Source organism: Pangasianodon hypophthalmus, chromosome 1 (genome assembly GCF_027358585.1).
Source record: "Pangasianodon hypophthalmus isolate fPanHyp1 chromosome 1, fPanHyp1.pri, whole genome shotgun sequence".
NCBI lineage: Eukaryota > Metazoa > Chordata > Actinopteri > Siluriformes > Pangasiidae > Pangasianodon > Pangasianodon hypophthalmus.
In genome coordinates, this window is record NC_069710.1 from 37,501 (window position 1) to 60,223 (window position 22,723).

Consider the following 22,723-nt stretch of genomic DNA (forward strand, 5'->3'; position numbering starts at 1 on the left):
CTCTCGGCCCCTTTTGACCCCCCCCCCCCTCCGCCCCCCCACTTTGCCGCCCCTTCGCGACTCCGCAACAACCAGGAAGCGCTCATGGGATTGGAACAGAGCGGGAGGTGTGTGTGTGTGTGTGTGAGTGTGTGTGTTTGTGTGTGTGTGTCAGCTTTAAGTGTATGTCTGACTCTGCCAGCCTTTATGGTATTATCACACGCAATTAATTGTAAGTGTGTGTGTTCTGCAAAGATGACACACTGCAGAAAATGACTGACAGTGAAGACGAAGCTAGAAAGAGGAACACACACACTTCCTGTTTGAAGTGGTTTAACATTTGCAGTCTCTGGAGGATCACTTCGCTCTCGAGAAGTCTGCAGTGTGTATGTGTGTGTGTGTGTGTTTGTTTGTTGTGGTCTTTTTCCTGCCCACCTGCTTTACCTCAGCTACTGTACAGCTCCCAGAGACTGTATCTACATTGTGTGTGTGTGTGTGTGTGTGTGTGTGTGTGTTAAAATACTACAAACAGTATTCCAACATAAAAATACAGTGTATTCAGTCTCATGACAAAAGCACATGAATCAAAGGAATCACAGGAATGATAAAATATTGATGGAGAAGGTGTTTTATATGAATGTGTATTTAATTCATTATCTCTCTCTCTCTCTCTCTCTCTCTCAGTAAGAGCTTTGTCCTAATTAGGGTGGATCTGGATTTTATTCTGGGAATCTTGGGTCTAAGGCAGGAATACACACTGGATGTGATACCACTCCATCTCACAGCACCATACACACACACACACACACACACACATTCACACAGACTTGGGGATAACTTGGGTAACTGCCCATGTGGAATTTCCCATGATCACGATGGAACCTGGAGCTGTGAGAAAACTCTTTTGCTGAACCTGAGAAGAACCTGGAGGTTCATCTGCTGCTTCTGTGGTGGTCCCTCTCCATCGGTAGGGTGGCAATTCTTTGACACAGCGTGACAGATGGGCTACAGTCAGTAATTCTACACCTATAGAGTGACCTGTGTGAAGGTGGAGCTGATAAACTGTGCACTCAGTGAACCTTCATGACATTAATATTAAATGGAATGTGTAGTATTTTTGTTCAGTGTTGTGAATTAAAATAATGAAAATGTTTTATTTCTGTGCTCCTTCTATCAGCATTAACTCATGATGAGTCATATTTTATGATCTCATGTTTTATCTTATTTCTGTTTCCTCCTTGTCCTCAGCAGCAGATATTCAGATGATGTTTGTCACCATCAAGTGGTCCAAGCTGGAAGTGCAGTGTGTGTGTGTATTTGAGTGAATGTATTATACTAATAAAAGCTTCTTGGTCTTCTTCCTCTTAATAATAATAATAGTAATAACAACAATAAATAAGTTCGAGGTAAAACACACCAAGACTCCACAGAAATTGTAGAAATTGGAAGTGGCAACAACTGCTTACATAAATATTTATGATATGAAATAATACAAAAAGTAGGCCTATATGTCTTTTAGCTGTGATTCCAGAATGCAACTGCATGACTTGTTTTCATGCTTCCTAAGTTCTCCCACACCACCCCATTGCTGCGCTCCCTCCACTGGCTTCCTGTAGCTGCTGCATCAGATTTAAAACACTGATGCTCGATGGCGCTTTTCTTACTATATTACCTCCCCAACAGAGTTTTTTTAGACTGATGGTATTCTCAGTTCATGACCAAGTGGACCAGTATCGGGATGTATTTATTGACAGAGACTTCAAAGCACTTCTGTAAGTCACTCAGGATAAGGGCGTCTGCCAAATGCCATAAATGTAAACGTAAATCCTAAAATAAGTAATGAAAACATACTGCAGTATGAAAGTGTAAACCCAAGAGCTCAGTCCTAAAACGATTTCCTTCTGTCAGCTGGTCCTAAGACTCACTAACAAACTAACCCCTAACACACTATCCACTAACCCCTACCACACAGCAGTCTCAGACCAGCTCTGCTCACCAAAGTCTAATCAGAGTCAACCAAATTACAGATGAGAAGAGCGTATCTGGAGCACTGGGACAGTCAGACCCAAACCCAGTCCAGATTACACTGCTATCGGCCCTAAACACAGAGTATGAACTGGCAGAGTATCTCTTCACTGTCAGAGATATAAAGCAGAGACACGTCCTGACCAGGTACAGGCTGAGTGAGCACAGTCTCGCCGTGGAGAAGGGCCGACACAGGAGAACCTGGAACACAGGAGAACCTGGAACACAGGAGAACCTGTGTGCTCACTGTATGAACGATGAAGTTCACTTTCTCCTCCACTGTTAAAAATATCAACAAATTAAAAAAATACTTTCATGGACAAAATTATGCACAAAATATCAAATTTCTATGAATCATTTTTAGAGAAGAAAGAAGTGAGAGGAGACAGGAGTGAAGTGAGAGGAGTGAGAAGAGAGAGGACAGAGAAGAGAGCAAAGAGAGGAGCAAGGAGAAAGAGGAGAGAGAGGAGAGACAGGTAATGAGTAGGATCTTGTTCAGTGTAGAAGAATATTTAACTGCAATAATGTTTTATGTTTTATGTATAATAAAGTATTATATAACATGTCAGTGGTATGCATGGCAACACGCTCTATCCAGCTGTGGCTTCTCTGGGAACTATTTTCATTGACGGAGCAAAAATAAAATAAATATTTGACCATGTTGTGTCAGAAATGTCAGTTGCTCGACATTAACTTCTTGTTTATATAGCTGTGCTGATATTTACTATACCAACACACTCGCTCGTGCCATATTGCTTAAATGAAGGTTTATTCTGTGTGAAATTACTGGAGTGTAAATGTTGATCTGTTTAAATTTAACACAGCTGAGAAACAGAATCAAAAAGTGAATTCACTACAGGCATTTTAATGAGCTTTCTCCTCAGTTCCTTTCCTTGCCTTCTTTCTCTACTTCCTTGCAGCTAAGAAGCAAGGAATTGTGTATTAGTAATAATACACAGTTGAACCTCAGCTCCAGGAGAGGGTGCTGTGAGAGTGGCACAGTGACACAAACTCGGGTTAATGCCTTTTTGTCTCTTTGATCCAGTTTCCTTCATCCCATGACCCAGAAACCGATCGAAGTCCTTCAACCACACATACAGGAATCAAAGAATCGGGAAACATGTCGATGAAGTAAAGGAACTTCCTATGCACAAATCTTTTTATTGTCACTGTCACGTAAGCATTTACAGTATAAAAGCTCAGCATCCCCCCAAAATATTAATTCCAATAAATAATATGGTAACAAGAACCACAAATGTGAGGTGGTCTGGAAAAACCCTTTGAAAGACACTAGAGCTGAATTGTTTTGAGCAACACTGAGTTTGTGGAAAGATGTGGAAATAATTTTATTTAGGTTTTTTTTTTCTTTAACATGAAGCTCATGTTTAAACACCACAGGTGACATTTAACTCAGGTGATAAGACAGACTGATGTGGTTGATGCTGATAATCAAAGTGAGAACTCGTTTCCTGTAGCAAATTTATCATTCTTTAAAATGTTTTTTTTCTCCGTCAGTACATTAGGTTATAAATGTAGACGTCACATCATTCAGTGGAATTGGAATGAGATCTTTAAATGTGATTTTCTGTCCTTTTCACTTTAAAGTGCTAGAAAAAAAGGGAGAAACAAATTGCAGTTCAGTGTGTCAGTGTGTGTTTTCAGCTCTAAAGTAGAAACTTTCAGAATTATCAATGTAACGGTCAGTACACATATACACAATTTACAATTATAATTAAATAAACAATACAATAAAAATAATGGCCTCATGGTCAGTCAGACAGTCAGAAGATGAGGAGAATGTGGTTTAGGCTAAAACATGCAAGTGTGTGATGACAGAGACAGAGAAAATGTGAGAGAGAGAGAGAAAGGTCTTGCAGCACACTGATTCTAAACTGTCTTTATTCTTTTTAACATCACCTTATGCACCAAAATTCACCAAATACCTCCACACCAGCCCTCATCCCCTCTCCCCAACAGAAAAATAAAACTCATTTGGTCCATAAGTGCACACACTATAGGCAGCCTGGTTTAGAAAAGAGACTGCTAATTGTACTAATACATCCAACCACTGTGTGTGTGTGTGTGTGTGTGTGTGTGTGTGTGTATGTGTTGATCATACAGATGGAGATGAATGACACAGTCGAAACACTAACTCAACGTTGCAGTATTGTCTCCACTGTACCCACGTCCACTTCCCTAATGTTAACATGTTTGTGATTTTGACCTGATATCATTCAGGGTGTTAAACTTGTGAAACACTGTTGCTAGGCAACTGAGACAAGAGACCTTGCTGTTGCTGTAAATTAGGTAGCTAGAATGTGTAACCTAAAGTTAAGTGTTTTATAGAGAGAGTGGAAAGACACAGTGAGTGTGGAAACGAGACAGAACCATCTGGAACATCAGTACTTCCCTCAGTGTTAGTCAAGTAATAAGACAAGACTAGAATTACACTAACTTTAAACTTAGTATCACCACTAACACAAATAATGTGTTTAACCATATTGTGAAATATCAACATTGTGTCACAATTCATGAACTCAGTTAAATAAAAAATAGTGAGTATTAGCATAATAGTGGACAGTTAGCGTGGACCATGACCTTGTATGAGTATAGCTGCACTGTTATTGTTAGCTATTTAGCTAGCCTGGCCTACGCTGGTCTTTTCCCATTGTAAAAATGTAGATAATCAGAGATGTGAGCCTGATGTGAGCTTGATTTTGAACAGTAAGGAACCAGAACCATATCTTCCTCCACGATGAAAGCATAAAGTTCAGCAACAAGTCAAAAAACTTAGTATAGCTTCTTAAACACGTATATTAGAATTTATGACTTAGCAGTATACTGATAATTGCACATGAAGGCACACCTAACCTGAACATACAATCAAAAACTATCCCTTGCTCGTGATAATGAGTGAGTCCTAACTTTTTTTTTTCCAACTGGTAAAGTCCACTGTGAGCACTAAGTACAAAGAGATCATCTTTTATTCTTGTTTGCTCTGATCACTGCTTTATACATTTCGCTAAGCTGCCAGATTATGGCAACAACCAGTAAGACGTCTGAGGGGACTTAACCACTTAACCAAGTGGTCTAGGGGAAGTGTTCCAGTATTGGAACAGGGCCTCAGTGTGTTTCACAGACCAACAGAGAAGCTGTTATATTTACAGAGCTGTGTGGAACTACATTTCTGCACACCAAAAACACACAGTAACCACAGTAGTGTGTGAGTGTGTGTGTGTGTGTGTATGTGTGTGTGTGTGTACAAGAACACTAGAGCTGCACTGTCTCAAACTAACACTGAACACCTGAGACGAGACACCATGAATGGATTGCTCCTAATTAGTACAGAATTTTTTTTTTGCCTATTTATATTAATAATCATTACTATTATTTGTATTATTATTTACATTATATTACACTTTGGTGAATAAAAGGTGACTGAAGGGGGCAGAGCTAGAAAATAATGACATCACACTTCTTTACCTTGTACATCCTCCAGTGTTGAATGTGTAAGCTGTTGTTCAGATCATCACAGGTTCATTATAATTTAATTTTTAATGAATAAAAGTGAAAAAGTGTTCCCCACTCACTGCAGCTGCTGACCAGTTGATTTCCAAATCACGATTACATTCTCCTCTAAGTGTTCACTGTCTTTATAAGAATTTTGGGTATAGCGTGCACTTAATGAACAGTGAAAGAAATGTCATGTGCTCTTTCCAGCTCTGCTCCCACACCTGCTGCTTACAATCACTAACACATAATGACCTCTAACTTATCATCTGCTGCGATGACCTATGACCCTTTACATGTTAGCGGGAAGCTTGTGTCTTAGTGCGTCAGATTCTTTCTGTGATGGCAGTGCGGCGGTGTCTGATTTCCCTGACATGGACGACGTGAAGGAAGCAGTGTTTGAGGCCCCTAAATCTGGAGCTGCAGTGGATTGAAGTCCTGGTGAGACTGAAGGTGGGTTTGAAGAAGGTGTAGTAGACTGTGGTGAGGAAGGGCAGAGGGCGGAAGAAGGCTGTGGAGTTTGGAGGGTGGATGGAGGCTGAGTGGGAGTTTGGGGTGCTTTGGGGATTTGAAGTGTTGAAGAGGATGCTTTTTGTGATAGAGGTGGAAATGATGAAGATTTGAATGAAGGAGTTTGTGTTAGAGTTTGGTTTGGAACTGGGCTTGTGTTTTGGGATTGGGTTGGAGTTGGGTTTTGGGAAGTAGATTCAGTAGAACTCTGAGTTTGGGCTGTGGTTGAAGTTTTAGTAGAACTCTGAGCTTTGGCTGTGATTGGAGTTTTAGTAGAACTCTGAGTTTGTGCTGAGGATGGCGTTTGATGAGAACTCAGGGTTTGAGCCATGGAGGGAGTTTGGGTTTGCATCAGCATTTGGGTCGGGCTTTGAGTGAGTGGAGACCTGGCTGTATTTTCTTGAGCTGACATTTGAGTGGTGTTGGTTGGTGGTATCCCCTTGCTTTGAATTTGGGTGGCTGAAATATGGGACAGAGCTGAAACAGATGGTGGAGTTTGAGGTGTAATTTGGGTTTGAGTTTGGGCCGTGGTTGCAGTTTGGGTTTGCGTCTGGGTTTGAATTGGGCTTTGGGTAGGTGGAGAAAGTACATTTGGCATCTGCACAGAGGTTTCGGAAGGAGATGAAACAGAAACGGTTTGGGTCTGATTTGTTATTTGGGTCTGCATCGCTGAGCTTGTTGGAGTCTGAGCTGGAGTGTTTGTCCTGGTTTGGGTGGGAACTGGGATTGGGGGTGGAGCTTGAGTGTGTGTTGGTGTTGGAGCAGGTGTGTGAATGGGGGTTGGGGTACGAGTGTGTGACGGAGTTGCAGATGGAGTGAAGGATAATGGAGAAGGTGGAGGAGGAGTCTGAGAAAGTTTTGAACGAGGACTCTGAGGCTGAGAAGGGGAAGTGGGTGAGGGCTTACTACTCTGAGTTTGGGGTGGAACCAAGGGGGCTGGGTTAGAATAAGTGGGCGTATCCATAGTAGAGAAAGTAGGGGAAGGGGAGGACCGTGTAGGGACGGGTTTTGGATGCTGAGTTTGGGGCATCAGTGGAGCAGAAGAAGCAGGACCTGAGGCTGGAGATGCATGAGCTGAAGAGTAAGAAGCATGTGTTTTTGGAGGGGAGGAGCCAGTGGGAGGGGGAGTGGCCTGTGTGGCTGATTGTGTGTGTGTGAGTGGAGAGGGAAGGGGCAAAGATGTCTGTGCAGGTATTTTCTGCACCTGCGGATTGTGAGAACTAAGCACTCCTGCACTGCCCCCCCATGCAAACTGAGCCTGTGACATCACAAAAGGAGCAGGGAGTAAGTTTCCCCCAGAAGCTTTTCTATGGAGAGGAGGGTGTGGCCAACCACGATGGGGAAGGGTAGGCTGAGAGGCAGAGAGTAGACGTGCCTCCTGGGTCAGACGGCCCAAAGAGGGGAGGCCCTGTGTGCTCCCACCTCCAACGTGACGCATCAGAGCCTCTTTGGCTCCGGAGGAAGGGGGCAAGACTTTCTGGAGAGGTAATGTATTAGTGCCCCCCCCTACCATAACACTTGGTTCTGTCTGAAGGCGGAGGTTGTTGTGCAGAGTCCTGCTGGCCTGAAAGGGGGTGGGGACTGATGACATGGGAGTGCAAGGTGTTTTGGTGACTCCTGCTCCACCGATAATAGGTGGGCCTGCTGTAGAAGGGGAAGGAGTTGATGTATTGGAAGTGTGGCCGCCACGGGGGGTTATGATAGCACTGAGGGACTGGCGGGGTGGCAGAATAGGGGCACGTGGAGGTGAGAGGGGGCAAGAGGAGGGGGAGGGGCAAATAGGAACAGGGGAGGGGCAAATAGGTAGGGGAGTGGGGCAGATTGAGAGGGGGGAGGGAAGAAACATGCCCTGCTGTTGTTGCTGCTGCTGCTGTAGAAGAGTAATGGCAACATTCGAGGCAGCTGCTGCAGTGTGTAAGGGGGCATGAACTAATGGAGCCCAGATCACTGGTCGTGGGTGTGAGGACATACTCCCTGCCACAGTCCCTCCTGCACCCCCAATCCAGTTACCAGTAGCAACATCCTGCATGGCTGGCATGCTGTCATGTTTGACAATCTGCTGCACTAAAATGCTGTCACAGGATCCAGCACCTCCACGGCCACTGCTGGCTCCACCCCCAGTCCCAGGCCCACCTCCACGGCCCAGAGTGCTGCTCGCCACTGAGCCACCCTGAGACGTCTTTCGCAAGAGGATGGAGTTCTTCTTACCTGATGTACACAAATGGAAATAATAATAATAAAATAATAATAATAGTAATAATAATAATAATAACAATAAATAAATAACTTAGTATATAAAGCATCTTTCATACCTTAAAACATCTCAAAAAGTTTTACAGTGGGTGCAAAAAACAAAACATGACAAGGTTTTTTAACAAAAGAAATTTAAATGAATTCATGTGTGATGTATAATGTGGCATAGAACTCCCCAAAATCACCACTCCACCACAACATTTTCTAATATAATTTTTTACATTAGATTATAGCCAGTTCAGGACTGGATTAAATTTATATGCAGTCCTTGGGTAATTTCCAGTTTTACAGTTGCTTCTCTGTGATTTTATTTCTGTTTGGATTGGCCATGTTGATGTTTTGCTCCATCCTTCTCCGAGAAAATTACAGGCCATATTACCTACTGTTTTTCATCAAACTCAGTGGTCATCTGATCATTTCTGTCCTGTCCGTATACACATGTCCATGATTTTCTATGCAGATGCCACCTTCCTTTGGAAAAAAGATGTCTGACTGCTGATACTTGCAGTATTCGGTCTTGTATCATGCGTATCAGTGCCCCTCCCCCAGATATTAAACACTTCCCGAGTCATGAAACAAAAAATAGTTGCTTCCTGTATACTTTAATTATTGTTTTATTGTATTTCCAAATTGTTGCTGGAACTTTGGTTCCCCCCAAAGTGAAATAAGAAGCAGCATCTTTTCTCTACTTCTATTCTTCTTTGACCGATTGGACACCATGTTACAAATGGAACATGATCATATGACTGTGTCATTCAGGTTCGTAGAGAATACAACACGCTAGAAACTCACTCCTCCTGTGGTCATTTTATCGCTGTCTGGATGCAAGAGTTTTATCACTGAGATGTGTAAAAGAAAAAAAAAGAAGTATTACCGCCATCCGTCTGATGAACTAATCCGATCCAAATCCAAAGTATGTCTGACTTTAAAATATATCTAACTTTAGATTATGTCTGACTTTAATGTATGTCTGACTTTAATGTATATGTGACTTTAGGTTATGTCTGACTTTGAGTTTTATCTCACTTTAATGTATGTCTGACATTAGGTTATGTCTGACTTTAGGGTATTCTATGCTACAAAATTAAATAAACAGGTATGACATAAAGCTGTAACAATTAGTATGAAGTACAGACATGAGGTGCAAGTAAACTAATATAAATAAATGATAAAATGCACAATGATAAAATAACCCATGCTCTTATCACGTTAACATAGTAAATAAAATAAAACAAAAGCACGGCTGAGAGACTGATTTCAGGTACCAATGCGGTTTAGTCGATCAGCTGCGACTGTTTCAAACGCTCGTCTCATCATCGGGTGTTCCTCTAGAACCTCGTTAAAACTATCCACACTCAGAGAGTAAAGACGACAGTAGGTATCAGCTCTCACACTCGCTGTCCTCCTGCCACGGGTCAAGAGACAGATCTCTATAAAGGACACACACACACGGACACACACACACACACACAGTCATAACAGCCATAAATTATCCATTTCACCACATCTGCTCATACTTCTGCCTCTACACCCATCCATTTATCTGTCCATCCAGCCGATCATCCACATATTCATCTGTACAATGTTTCTACCTATCCTTTTGCTCTTTTATCCTTCTATCCATTCAGGTCTTAGAACCATCAATCCATCCTTCATCTGTCAATCCAACCACTACTCTATCCATCTATCTATCTATCCATCCATCCATCCATCTATCTATCTATCTATCTATCTATCTATCTATCTATCTATCTATCTATCCAATTCATTCATATATCAACCCATCCTTCTGTCTATCTATCCATCTATATATCCATCTCTATTATGACGTGTGTTATACATAATTAAACATGTTTATGTAAAATCTGTAACACTGTAACACACCTTATGTAGCAGTCATTTATCTCATAATGATTCTGTAATATCATAATATATAATATTATAATCTTATAATATTCTGGGAAATAAATGTGTTCACCTCCAAAATATGATCCATCGCTGAGTTTGGTCTCCTTGTTTCCCCTGGTGAGGACACTCACTCGGCCATGCTGAATAAAGTACATCTTTCGGCCGACGGTCCCCTCACGAATGATGAAGTCTCCGGGCTGAAACACCTCAAAGCGCAGCTTAGTGAGGACTGCAGTCACGAAGTTTGGATCCGCGTTAGCAAACAGCGGCATGTTAGCCACCAAACTGCGGCAGTTAAAGCTCACAATTTCCTGTTTATAGAGGAAAAGCACAACAATTCATTCTCCAAAAATTGTCTCTTAGTGAAAGCTGTGTGTGTGTCTGTGTGTGAGAAAGACAGAGAGAGAGACACTGACCTCCTTTAGTGGGTCACTTAGTTCCCCGAGGATGTTCTCCTCGTCAAACATTTTCCCCTGATAGCGATGCTCATAATACTCATGGATCTTCTGTCTCACATCAGCTGGAAGTTTGTGAAAGGACATGTACTGCTCCACCTGCTTATACTGTAACACACACACACACACACACACACACACACACACCATTTATTCAGTTCAAACGTAAATCAGTGGGTCATTATGAACCATTCAATAAACAACTCGCTCCATCAACACATTAATCAATGTTCAGTAACCTTCTTCTCTGTGAACGATAACCAAAAATTCAATCTCCACCCCTCCATCTGGCACTCCACCCACCCCACACCTATCTCTCCATCAACCCCTCTGTCCATTCCTCCATCCAGTCCCATCCATCGTTCTATCCATCTTCACTCATCTCCACATCTATCCCCACATCCACCCCATCCACCCTTCCATCCATCTCTACATCCTTCCACTCTTTCATCCACCCCCACTGATCCCTCTATCCTTCCTTTTATCCATCACCACATCCATCGCCACATCCCATCCATCTATCCCCACATCCAAGTATGACTGTCCACCCACTTAGCTATGATCAATCCCTCTACCCATTCAGCTATACATGTCAAGTCGCCTTTATTTATACAGCACATTTAAAAGACAACAAGTATTGGCCAAACACAAATAAAATGAGATAAAAGAATACAAAGAACAAAACAAAAGCAGTGAATCAAATCCCTCCCTACATGCATGTCTGTCTATACCCGGATAGTACCAGGATACCTGAGATGAACATAAATTTGTCTATCCCTTCAACCATCTACACAATTTTCTATTCATCAGCTCCATTTGTCTATCCATCTGTATAAATATTATCCTGTTTATGAATGACAAATCATCTATCTATCTCCAATCATTCACCATTCATCTCTTCATATATCATCCTCCACGTATTAATTAATGCATCCATCTATTCAACTACCCATTTTCCATCAGACAATGTAGCCATTTGTCTGCCCATCCATCCATCCATCCATCCATCCATTCTTTTCTCCATGATCCATTTATCTGATCATCCAGCCATCCAAAAAAAATCAACTATCCATCCATTTCTTTTATCTATTAACCCATTTTATAATGACCAGTGAGTCAAACATTCATTTGTCCATCCATCCAGCCATCTAGCCCCACATCCATCTATATATCTAACCACCTATTTTTGCATCCATTACACCTTACAACCATTTAACCGTTTGTCTGTCTATTCTTTTATTCATTCATCATTCATTCATCCAATCATCAACCTGTCCCTCCATCCATCCAGTTGTTTATGCATGTATTTATTCAACCAAGTAGTCATTTCTCTATCCAGCAATTATTTGTCTTTCTTATCTAATCATGTTTACTTTTCTTTCATCTACCCATTTGACTTTTCAACCCAAATGTGGCCTATTCCTCCCTCCATCCATACCTTTTCCTGGTACTGTCTCCGTGAGGAGTCCAGTGATTGGATCAGAGCAGTGGCATGGCCGATGAACATGGCATAACATGTTGCTCCCACGATCATGCTAAGCATTGTTAGCCAAACATCAGTCATTCCCTCTGGAGCCTGAGCACCGTAGCCTATACAGAGCATGTGACTCATTGCCTTAAACAGAGCGTATGAGTACTGCACACCCCACGAGTCGTTCTGCACAGAGAACAGACAGACAGACAGACAGAAAAAGACAGAAAGAGATAGAGAGAAACAGAAAGAGAGAAACAGAAAAAAGTAATAATTAGGTAAGGAAAGATATCAATAAGAGTCAAATACAATAGAATAGAATATTTAATTAGGAGCTGGCTAATCAAATTATCAGCCAACTGTCAGCTAACGATTTACTATCTAATTATCAGCCAACTCTCTCTCTCTCTCTCTCTCTCTCTCTCTCTCTCTCTCTCTGCCTGTCTCTCTCTCTCTCTCTCTCTCTGTCTCTGTCTCTCTCTCTGTCTCTGTCTCTGTCTCTGTCTCTCTCTCTGTCTCTGTCTCTGTCTCTGTCTGAGAATTTCTGGGCATCTCCTACCTGGCAACAATTTCTATAGCAATCACGGTCAAAACCCTGCCCCAGCATGAGTCAGCAACAACACTGTCTCATGTGTGTGTGTGAGAGAGAGAGAGAGAGGGAGAGACATTTCAGATTGAATAAATCTTTCCTTTCAAAAAAAGTAGTTATTCACACACACACACACACACACACATGCACATACACACACAGCCAACTTACCCATGTACACATGCTGTGCTGACAACATTTGTGAATAAATGATGTGTCTGCCTTTACCACCCTGTGTGTGTGAAAACAACACCCCACTGCACAACATGCACACACACACACAAACTCTCACCACCATATTGTTCTTGTAGACCCAGCAATCAGGTGGGAAGTCCTGCAGCATGGGGACAAGGAACTGCAGACAGCCATCCCAGTGACACAGCAACAACATCATCCCGATGAGATTAACGATCCGCACCATCGCACTAGCCAGGTCATACGTCATGTGGAAGATCTGATATAATCAACACACACACACACACACACACACACACACAGAGTGTGTGGTTACAGACTGTAGGGTTATCGTGAGTGTGATTAAAGAGTGTGATATTATAGTGTGTGATTATAGAGTGTGTGACTATACAGTGTGATTATAGAGTATGTGGGTATAGAGTGTGATTATAGAGTGTGATATTATAGTGTGCATGATTATAGTGTGTGTGGTTATAGAGTGTGTGATTATAGTGTGTGGTTATGTAGTGTGTGGATATGTAGTGTGTGATTATAGAGTGTGTGGTTATAGAGTGTGTGGTTATAGAGTGTGATATTATAGTGTGTGGTTATAGAGTGTGATATTATAGTGTGTGGTTATAGAGTGTGGTGTTATAGTGTGTGGTTATAGAGTGTGTGGTTATAGAGTGTGATATAGTGTGTGGTTATAGAGAGTGATATTATAGTGTGTGGTTATAGTGTGTGGTTATAGAGTGTGGTTATAGAGTGTGTGGTTATAGAGTGTGATATTATAGTGTGTGGTTATAGAGTGTGTGGTTATAGAGTGTGATATTATAGTGTGTGGTTATAGAGTGTGATATAGTGTGTGGTTATAGAGTGTGATATTATAGCGTGTGGTTATAGAGTGTGATATTATAGTGTGTGGTTGTAGAGTGTGTGGTTATAGAGTGTGATTATAGAGTGTGATATTATAGTGTGCATGATTATAGTGTGTGGTTATGTAGTGTGTGGATATGTAGTGTGTGATTATAGAGTGTGTGGTTATAGAGTGTGTGGTTATAGAGTGTGATGTTATAGTGTGTGGTTATAGAGTGTGGTTATAGAGTGTGTGGTTATAGAGTGTGATATTATAGTGTGTGGTTATAGAGTGTGTGGTTATAGAGTGTGCGGTTATAGAGTGTGTGGTTATAGAGTGTGATATTATAGTGTGTGGTTATAGAGTGTGATATTATAGTGTGTGGTTATAGAGTGTGATATTATAGTGTGTGGTTATAGAGTGTGATATTATAGTGTGCGGTTATAGTGTGTGATATAGTGTGTGGTTATAGAGTGTGATATTATAGTGTGTGGTCATAGAGTGTGTGGTTATAGAGTGTGTGATTATAGTGTGTGTGGTTATAGAGTGTGATATTATAGTGTGTGGTTATAGAGTGTGTGGTTATAGAGTGTGTGGTTATAGAGTGTGATATAGTGTGTGGTTATAGAGTGTGTGATTATAGAGTGTGATATTATAGTGTGTGGTTATAGAGTGTGTGGTTATAGAGTGTGTGGTTATAGAGTGTGATATTATAGTGTGTGGTTATAGAGTGTGATATTATAGTGTGTGGTTATAGAGTGTGATATTATAGTGTGCGGTTATAGAGTGTGTGGTTATAGAGTGTGATATTATAGTGTGTGGTTATAGAGTGTGATATTATAGTGTGTGGTTATAGAGTGTGATGTTATAGTGTGCGGTTATAGTGTGTGATATAGTGTGTGGTTATAGAGTGTGATATTATAGTGTGTGGTCATAGAGTGTGTGGTTATAGAGTGTGATATTATAGTGTGTGGTTATAGAGTGTGTGATTATAGAGTGTGTGGTTATAGAGTGTGATATTATAGTGTGTGGTTATAGAGTGTGTGGTTATAGAGTGTGTGGTTATAGAGTGTGATATAGTGTGTGGTTATAGAGTGTGTGATTATAGAGTGTGGTTATAGAGTGTGTGGTTATAGAGTGTGATATTATAGTGTGTGGTTATAGAGTGTGTGGTTATAGAGTGTGATATTATAGTGTGTGGTTATAGAGTGTGATATTATAGTGTGTGGTTATAGAGTGTGATATTATAGTGTGTGGTTATAGAGTGTGATGTTATAGTGTGTGGTTATAGAGTGTGTGGTTATAGAGTGTGATATTAGAGTGTGTGGTTATAGAGTGTGATATTATAGTGTGTGGTTATAGAGTGTGTGGTTATAGAGTGTGATATTATAGTGTGTGGTTATAGAGTGTGATATTATAGTGTGTGGTTATAGAGTGTGATATTATAGTGTGCGGTTATAGTGTGTGATATTATAGTGTGTGGTTATAGAGTGTGTGGTTATAGAGTGTGATATAGTGTGCGGTTATAGTGTGTGATATTATAGTGTGTGGTTATAGAGTGTGATATTATAGTGTGTGGTCATAGAGTGTGTGGTTATAGAGTGTGTGATTATAGAGTGTGTGGTTATAGAGTGTGATATTATAGTGTGTGGTTATAGAGTGTGTGGTTATAGAGTGTGATATTATAGTGTGTGGTTATAGAGTGTGATATTATAGTGTGTGGTTATAGTGTGTGATATTATAGTGTGTGGTTATAGAGTGTGTGGTTATAGAGTGTGATATTATAGTGTGTGGTTATAGAGTGTGATATTATAGTGTGTGGTTATAGAGTGTGTGGTTATAGAGTGTGATATTATAGTGTGTGGTTATAGAGTGTGATATTATAGTGTGTGGTTATAGAGTGTGATATTATAGTGTGTGGTTATAGTGTGTGATATTATAGTGTGTGGTTATAGAGTGTGTGGTTATAGAGTGTGATATTATAGTGTGTGGTCATAGAGTGTGTGATTATAGAGTGTGATATTATAGTGTGTGGTTATAGAGTGTGTGATTATAGAGTGTGTGGTTATAGAGTGTGTGGTTATAGAGTGTGATATAGTGTGTGGTTATAGAGTGTGTGATTATAGAGTGTGATATTATAGTGTGTGGTTATAGAGTGTGTGGTTATAGAGTGTGTGGTTATAGAGTGTGATATTATAGTGTGTGGTTATAGAGTGTGATGTTATAGTGTGTGGTTATAGAGTGTGTGGTTATAGAGTGTGTGGTTATAGAGTGTGATATTAGAGTGTGTGGTTATAGAGTGTGATATTATAGTGTGTGGTTATAGAGTGTGTGGTTATAGTGTGTGATATTATAGTGTGTGGTTATAGAGTGTGTGGTTATAGAGTGTGATATTATAGTGTGTGGTTATAGAGTGTGATATTATAGTGTGTGGTTATAGAGTGTGTGGTTATAGAGTGTGATATTATAGTGTGTGGTTATAGAGTGTGATATTATAGTGTGTGGTTATAGAGTGTGATATTATAGTGTGCGGTTATAGTGTGTGATATTATAGTGTGTGGTTATAGAGTGTGATATTATAGTGTGTGGTCATAGAGTGTGTGGTTATAGAGTGTGTGGTTATAGAGTGTGTGGTTATAGAGTGTGTGGTTATAGAGTGTGATATTAGAGTGTGTGGTTATAGAGTGTGATATTATAGTGTGTGGTTATAGTGTGTGATATTATAGTGTGTGGTTATAGAGTGTGATATTATAGTGTGTGGTTATAGAGTGTGATATTAGAGTGTGTGGTTATAGAGTGTGATATTATAGTGTGTGGTTATAGAGTGTGATATTATAGTGTGTGGTTATAGAGTGTGTGGTTATAGAGTGTGATATTATAGTGTGTGGTTATAGAGTGTGATATTAGAGTGTGTGGTTATAGAGTGTGATATTATAGTGTATGGTTATAGAGTGTGATGTTATAGTGTGTGGTTATAGAGTGTGTGGTTATAGAGTGTGATATTAGAGTGTGTGGTTATAGAGTGTGATATTATAGTGTGTGGTTATAGAGTGTGATATTATAGTGTGTGGTTATAGAGTGTGATATTATAGTGTGCGGTTATAGTGTGTGATATTATAGTGTGTGGTTATAGAGTGTGATATTATAGTGTGTGGTCATAGAGTGTGTGGTTATAGAGTGTGTGGTTATAGAGTGTGTGGTTATAGAGTGTGTGGTTATAGAGTGTGATATTAGAGTGTGTGGTTATAGAGTGTGATATTATAGTGTGTGGTTATAGTGTGTGATATTATAGTGTGTGGTTATAGAGTGTGATATTATAGTGTGTGGTTATAGAGTGTGATATTAGAGTGTGTGGTTATAGAGTGTGATATTATAGTGTGTGGTTATAGAGTGTGATATTATAGTGTGTGGTTATAGAGTGTGTGGTTATAGAGTGTGATATTATAGTGTGTGGTTATAGAGTGTGATATTAGAGTGTGTGGTTATAGAGTGTGATATTATAGTGTGTGGTTATAGTGTGTGGTTATAGAGTGTGTGGTTATAGAGTGTGATATTAGAGTGTGTGGTTATAGAGTGTGATATTATAGTGTGTGGTTATAGTGTGTGATATTATAGTGTGTGGTTATAGAGTGTGTGGTTATAGAGTGTGTGGTTATAGAGTGTGATATTAGAGTGTGTGGTTATAGAGTGTGATATTATAGTGTGTGGTTATAGTGTGTGATATTATAGTGTGTGGTTATAGAGTGTGTGGTTATAGAGTGTGTGGTTATAGAGTGTGATATTAGAGTGTGTGGTTATAGAGTGTGATATTATAGTGTGTGGTTATAGAGTGTGATATTATAGTGTGTGGTTATAGAGTGTGATATTATAGTGTGTGGTTATAGAGTGTGTGGTTATAGAGTGTGTGGTTATAGAGTGTGATATTATAGTGTGTGGTTATAGTGTGTGATATTATAGTGTGTGGTTATAGAGTGTGTGGTTATAGAGTGTGATATTATAGTGTGTGGTTATAGAGTGTGATATTATAGTGTGTGGTTATAGAGTGTGATATTATAGTGTGCGGTTATAGTGTGTGATATTATAGTGTGTGGTCATAGAGTGTGTGATTATAGAGTGTGTGGTTATAGAGTGTGATATTATAGTGTGTGGTTATAGAGTGTGATATTATAGTGTGTGGTTATAGTGTGTGATATTATAGTGTGTGATATTATAGTGTGTGGTTATAGAGTGTGTGGTTATAGAGTGTGATATTATAGTGTGTGGTTATAGAGTGTGATATTATAGTGTGTGGTTATAGAGTGTGATATTATAGTGTGTGGTTATAGAGTGTGTGGTTATAGAGTGTGATATTATAGTGTGTGGTTATAGAGTGTGATATTATAGTGTGTGGTTATAGAGTGTGTGGTTATAGAGTGTGATATTATAGTGTGTGGTTATAGAGTGTGATATTATAGTGTGTGGTTATAGAGTGTGATATTATAGTGTGTGGTTATAGAGTGTGTGGTTATAGAGTGTGATATTATAGTGTGTGGTTATAGAGTGTGATATTATAGTGTGTGGTTATAGAGTGTGATATTATAGTGTGTGGTTATAGTGTGTGATATTATAGTGTGTGGTTATAGAGTGTGTGGTTATAGAGTGTGATATTATAGTGTGTGGTTATAGAGTGTGATATTATAGTGTGTGGTTATAGAGTGTGTGGTTATAGAGTGTGATATTATAGTGTGTGGTTATAGAGTGTGATATTATAGTGTGTGGTTATAGAGTGTGATATTATAGTGTGTGGTTATAGAGTGTGATATTATAGTGTGTGGTTATAGAGTGTGATATTATAGTGTGTGGTTATAGAGTGTGATATTATAGTGTGTGGTTATAGAGTGTGATATTATAGTGTGTGGTTATAGAGTGTGATATTATAGTGTGTGGTTATAGTGTGTGATATTATAGTGTGTGGTTATAGAGTGTGTGGTTATAGAGTGTGATATTATAGTTTGTGGTTATAGAGTGTGATATTATAGTGTGTGATTATAGAGTGTGATATTATAGTGTGTGGTTATAGAGTGTGTGGTTATAGAGTGTGATATTATAGTGTGTGGTTATAGAGTGTGATATTATAGTGTGTGATTATAGAGTGTGATATTATAGTGTGTGATTATAGAGTGTGATATTATAGTGTGTGGTTATAAAGCATGTGATTATAGAATGTGTTAGTAGTATTTGATTATGTGATTATAGAGTGTGTGGTTATAGAGTGTGTGTGATTCTAATTTTAGTGTGTGATTATAGAACGTATGTGTGTGTGTGTGTGTGTGATTATAGTGTGTTATTATCCATTAGGAGTATTATTGTTACTTACTTTTGTCATATTTATATACCATTCATATTAATCTTTAGAACATTACATTAGCTATTACTCATTTACTTATGACTATATGACTCTCTAGCTTTTAGACTACCATTAGCCTTTTCATTTACCATTACCATTTCAATCTGAGATTAGTCTTTACACTAATATTAGGTTTTATGCCTAACATGAGTCAACAGTCTTTTAGACATTAGCTATTTTCCTTTTAAACATCACACATCACAGATGTTTTACCATTTAAAACACACACTGCATTAATAAACACGCACATGAATATTGATACAAACAATGTTAGATATAAGGTCATACGGAATATCTTAGATCATGAGACAATTGCCACACTTAATAATTAACTAACTGCATTAATACACACAATGCGGTAATGTTGCAGTGTGTGTTGTGCGAGATTAAACGCCAAACTGGTGGAAAAACCACTCCTACCTCACTGTCCCAACAACTGAATTATAACGCGGTTTTCCCCAATGCACAACGTAACCACGACATCAACCCTGATGACTCATGGCCTTTGTTTAACTTCTGGTTGTCATATCATATTTTATAGTGGATACATATCAACTAACACAATGCTTACACACAAACACACACACACACAAATTGTTGACAGTCCATTGTTTCTGATGATGACTTTTTCTGATTAATCATGTGACTGTACAGGCCCTACATGTGATCTTCACTGTTCTTCAAGGATACTGCAGGTGCGTTCTGGGTTTGATGAAATGCAGCAGTGTTAATTTAGTTTTTTTTTAGCTGTTTGTAAATTTTACTTTCCCCAAAAAAGCAGAATCATCTGTAAGGAATCATTTCTCTAAGCTGGATGGGTTGATGTTTAGGTTAGGTTAGGTTAGGTTAGGTTCAACTAATTTGCAAAAACTAGTGAGACACCGAGCCTTGCGATGTGCATGTTGTGTTTATGTAGTTGATCTGTATGTTGCTTTTTCTGCTGATTGGTGGACATAGAGCCCATGTCTGCACACCATCTGTCTCAGAAGGCATAATGTGTAAAACATCCAAACCAATGAAGCAAGTGTTTAATTACACTGCTCTGAATGTTTAGACAACCTGCTTTTTTGCAGGAATTCAAAACAAGGTGCTTTGTTTCTCCAGGAAATGCCAAGAATCTGCTGGTGATGTTGGATATTATTGTCTCTCTGAGGGTAAGACAGTGAGTGTGTAGAACCCAGGCTTCACAGCTGTAGAGGAGTGTAGAGACACAGATGGCTGGACAGATATTAGCAGGTCAGGGTTTATAAAGTCATTCAGTTTTTAAGGTTCCACCTGAATACAAAGTGTTCTCCTGGGTCTTATTCTAAACCTGCATTCTCAGTGCGGTTTGTAGTACCAGAGCAATGGATTCATGAACAGTACAGCGCCAACGATATTCTGTCTCCTCCACAAGAGGGTGTAATAATAAAACAAAGTGAAATTAAACTGCAAACACATTATCAAACAAGAAAACAAAGACCACACAGTAACATCCTGATCAGCAGCCATGATAAACCAAGTCCTAGCACATTCATAACACAAACACCACACACGGAATGGACATGGGAGTGTTCATGCTACGTTTTTCCACCCACACAATACAGTAAAAACAGAGTTTTAAAATTCCTCCACCTTGGAGGATATTTTCAAAAAGATTTGTTTACAGTGACCCAAAACAATGTTTGTGTGGATTGGGTGCCAAAACGCAGATATTTTAATAATATCCGTACATGTGTGGGCGGAGCCTCAGGATGGGCTGTACCCTCTGACCAAAGTTATTAATGTTTGTGACAGACTGCTAGTTATTCCATGTTTCTATGGACATCACAAAATCTTTAATGGTGAATAAGAGAGAGAATCTCACTGGAATTCTTGTATTCCAATGAGTCAGAAAGTCAGTTGTTGAATTTTGGCATCTTTCCACTGGTGAAGGACACGGCCTTGCTGCCAGACCCGGCTAATGAACAGATGGAGAGCTCTCGTGATGAGATATTCTGTGTGCGAGGACAACATTTTAACCACTTTTAGAGTTTCTGTGAACGTTGGAAGAGGAATTTTGGTAATGAATAGTGCAAGTCTGCATTAAGAGGTCTTCAGATTGTTCTTCAGAGAATAATGTTTGTTTCATTATCATGTAGATTTCAGTGTATAATGTTTTAAAGCTTTATAAAAGTTGTGTACGTCACTATAGTGTGCATGCTGCTATATTTCTCCAACCTTGGCTATCCTCCACCCACTTTTGTGTGTGTATAATTTTGGGAGTGCAGGCCATGCCTTTAACTAACACTGTTCGCACACCGTTCACATGAGGTGAGCTTGTGAAACGAGAGAGAGAGAGAGAGAGAGAGAGAGAGAGACAGAGAGAGTGAGAGAATGGTCTGGGATATGTGCTGCTCTGATTATGATCTGATACTTTACTAAATGTCAAGTGAGATGATGGAGGAAGGATTTTATGTTAAAATATTTGGGTCATCCTTTGTTGATGATGGAGTTAGAATAACTCTGCTCATACACTGATGTCCCTAAAAGAGGGATTCTATAACTATGGGGTAGATTCCTCACAGTATAGAAGATCTTCTGGACTCAGAAAGTGAGAAGTAAACCAATGACCTCTACAGAAACCACCAAACTGATGCACAGTGCAGAACAGAGGACAACTCATGCTCATAAAAGAAGGAAATACGAGTTCTTTGTTGTAGGCTCTAAGAAGCTCTGAGAAGCTCTAAGAAGCTCTGAGAAGCTCTGAAAAGCACTGAGAAGCAGACATCATTCAAAGTAACACTTTTGTACAGCAATAGAGCTTATGAAGTGACAGTGAGATGGTGGGAGATGATAGACTGGCTCTGAGATATGATTGCAATAGTTGAGGAATGACAGACATTTGTCACACTGTGGGCAGTCAGCAGATTTGGGTACTGTGAGAATGATGCAGTCTAGGTGACCTTTGCTGGTGAGGCTTGAAAGGATATTGTAGATAACCTCCAGTGGGGAGGAGAGGAGAAGGCTAAGGTTAATGTCATCCCATGTCTTCCAAGCACTTTATACCAGATTTGGTTTGAACATTTTTTTCCACTTTGAGAAAATACTTCAGCAACTTAGTGATCAATAGAATACTTTATATGCTCTTTAGATGGTACGGTGGGAACACAGGCCTTAAGGAACCTGATTAAGATACTCTTTCTAGGTCCTTCTTATTTTTGTGGTGAGCAGTGCAATCCGTAATACGGCTGCTTATTGTCTGTCGAATGTGGCTGCTACTTTAGTCCAGCTAAATAACCCTGAATTTTCCAGGACATTCAGACCTGCTCCTGTTGCTCAGCTCTCCATCACCACTTCTTGACTTTATTGTAGGAGATCATTTCTGGGCATTCACACAGGACAACCAGCACCAACGCTGCAGCTGCAGGAGGACACAGCTACCTGCATGTGCTTTCTCTGTCAGCATGTGCTGCTGCCTTTGTATTACTAGATTAGTTTCCAAGGCCATGGCGCAGTGGGTGAGAACCTCCACATTGGGCATCCTCTTCTGAGACCCTGTCTGGGCCAAACGTTTGATCTGTGTATCCATTGATTTAAGCTTTCAAATGAAGATTTAGCCTTTACCTTTTTAATTTTTGCACTAAGA

At 39.8% G+C, this 22,723-nt stretch overlaps 2 protein-coding genes across 3 annotated transcripts in view; both read right to left on the reverse strand.

Moving 5' to 3' along the window:
* zbtb7b (zinc finger and BTB domain containing 7B) overlaps window positions 1-13 on the reverse strand; it is a 33,695-nt gene extending 33,682 nt beyond the window's left edge. For both annotated transcript variants that reach the window (XM_053237068.1, XM_034307865.2), the window contains exon 1: window positions 1-13. This exon is cut by the window's left edge and continues 212 nt beyond it. The gene's annotated coding sequence lies outside the window, so the exon portion shown is untranslated.
* Window positions 14-3,145: 3,132 nt separating this feature from the next.
* The window catches only part of LOC113525472 (potassium/sodium hyperpolarization-activated cyclic nucleotide-gated channel 1), a 28,088-nt gene continuing 8,510 nt past the window's right edge, over window positions 3,146-22,723 (reverse strand). The window contains exons 4-9 of the mRNA XM_026911997.3: window positions 12,993-13,154; window positions 12,079-12,297; window positions 10,602-10,748; window positions 10,256-10,496; window positions 9,543-9,707; window positions 3,146-8,232 (exon numbers count right to left, since the gene is read on the reverse strand). Coding sequence (XP_026767798.3) covers window positions 5,807-8,232; window positions 9,543-9,707; window positions 10,256-10,496; window positions 10,602-10,748; window positions 12,079-12,297; window positions 12,993-13,154 — 3,360 coding nt within the window. The 3' untranslated portion in view covers window positions 3,146-5,806. The remainder of the gene's footprint in view (window positions 8,233-9,542; window positions 9,708-10,255; window positions 10,497-10,601; window positions 10,749-12,078; window positions 12,298-12,992; window positions 13,155-22,723) is intronic.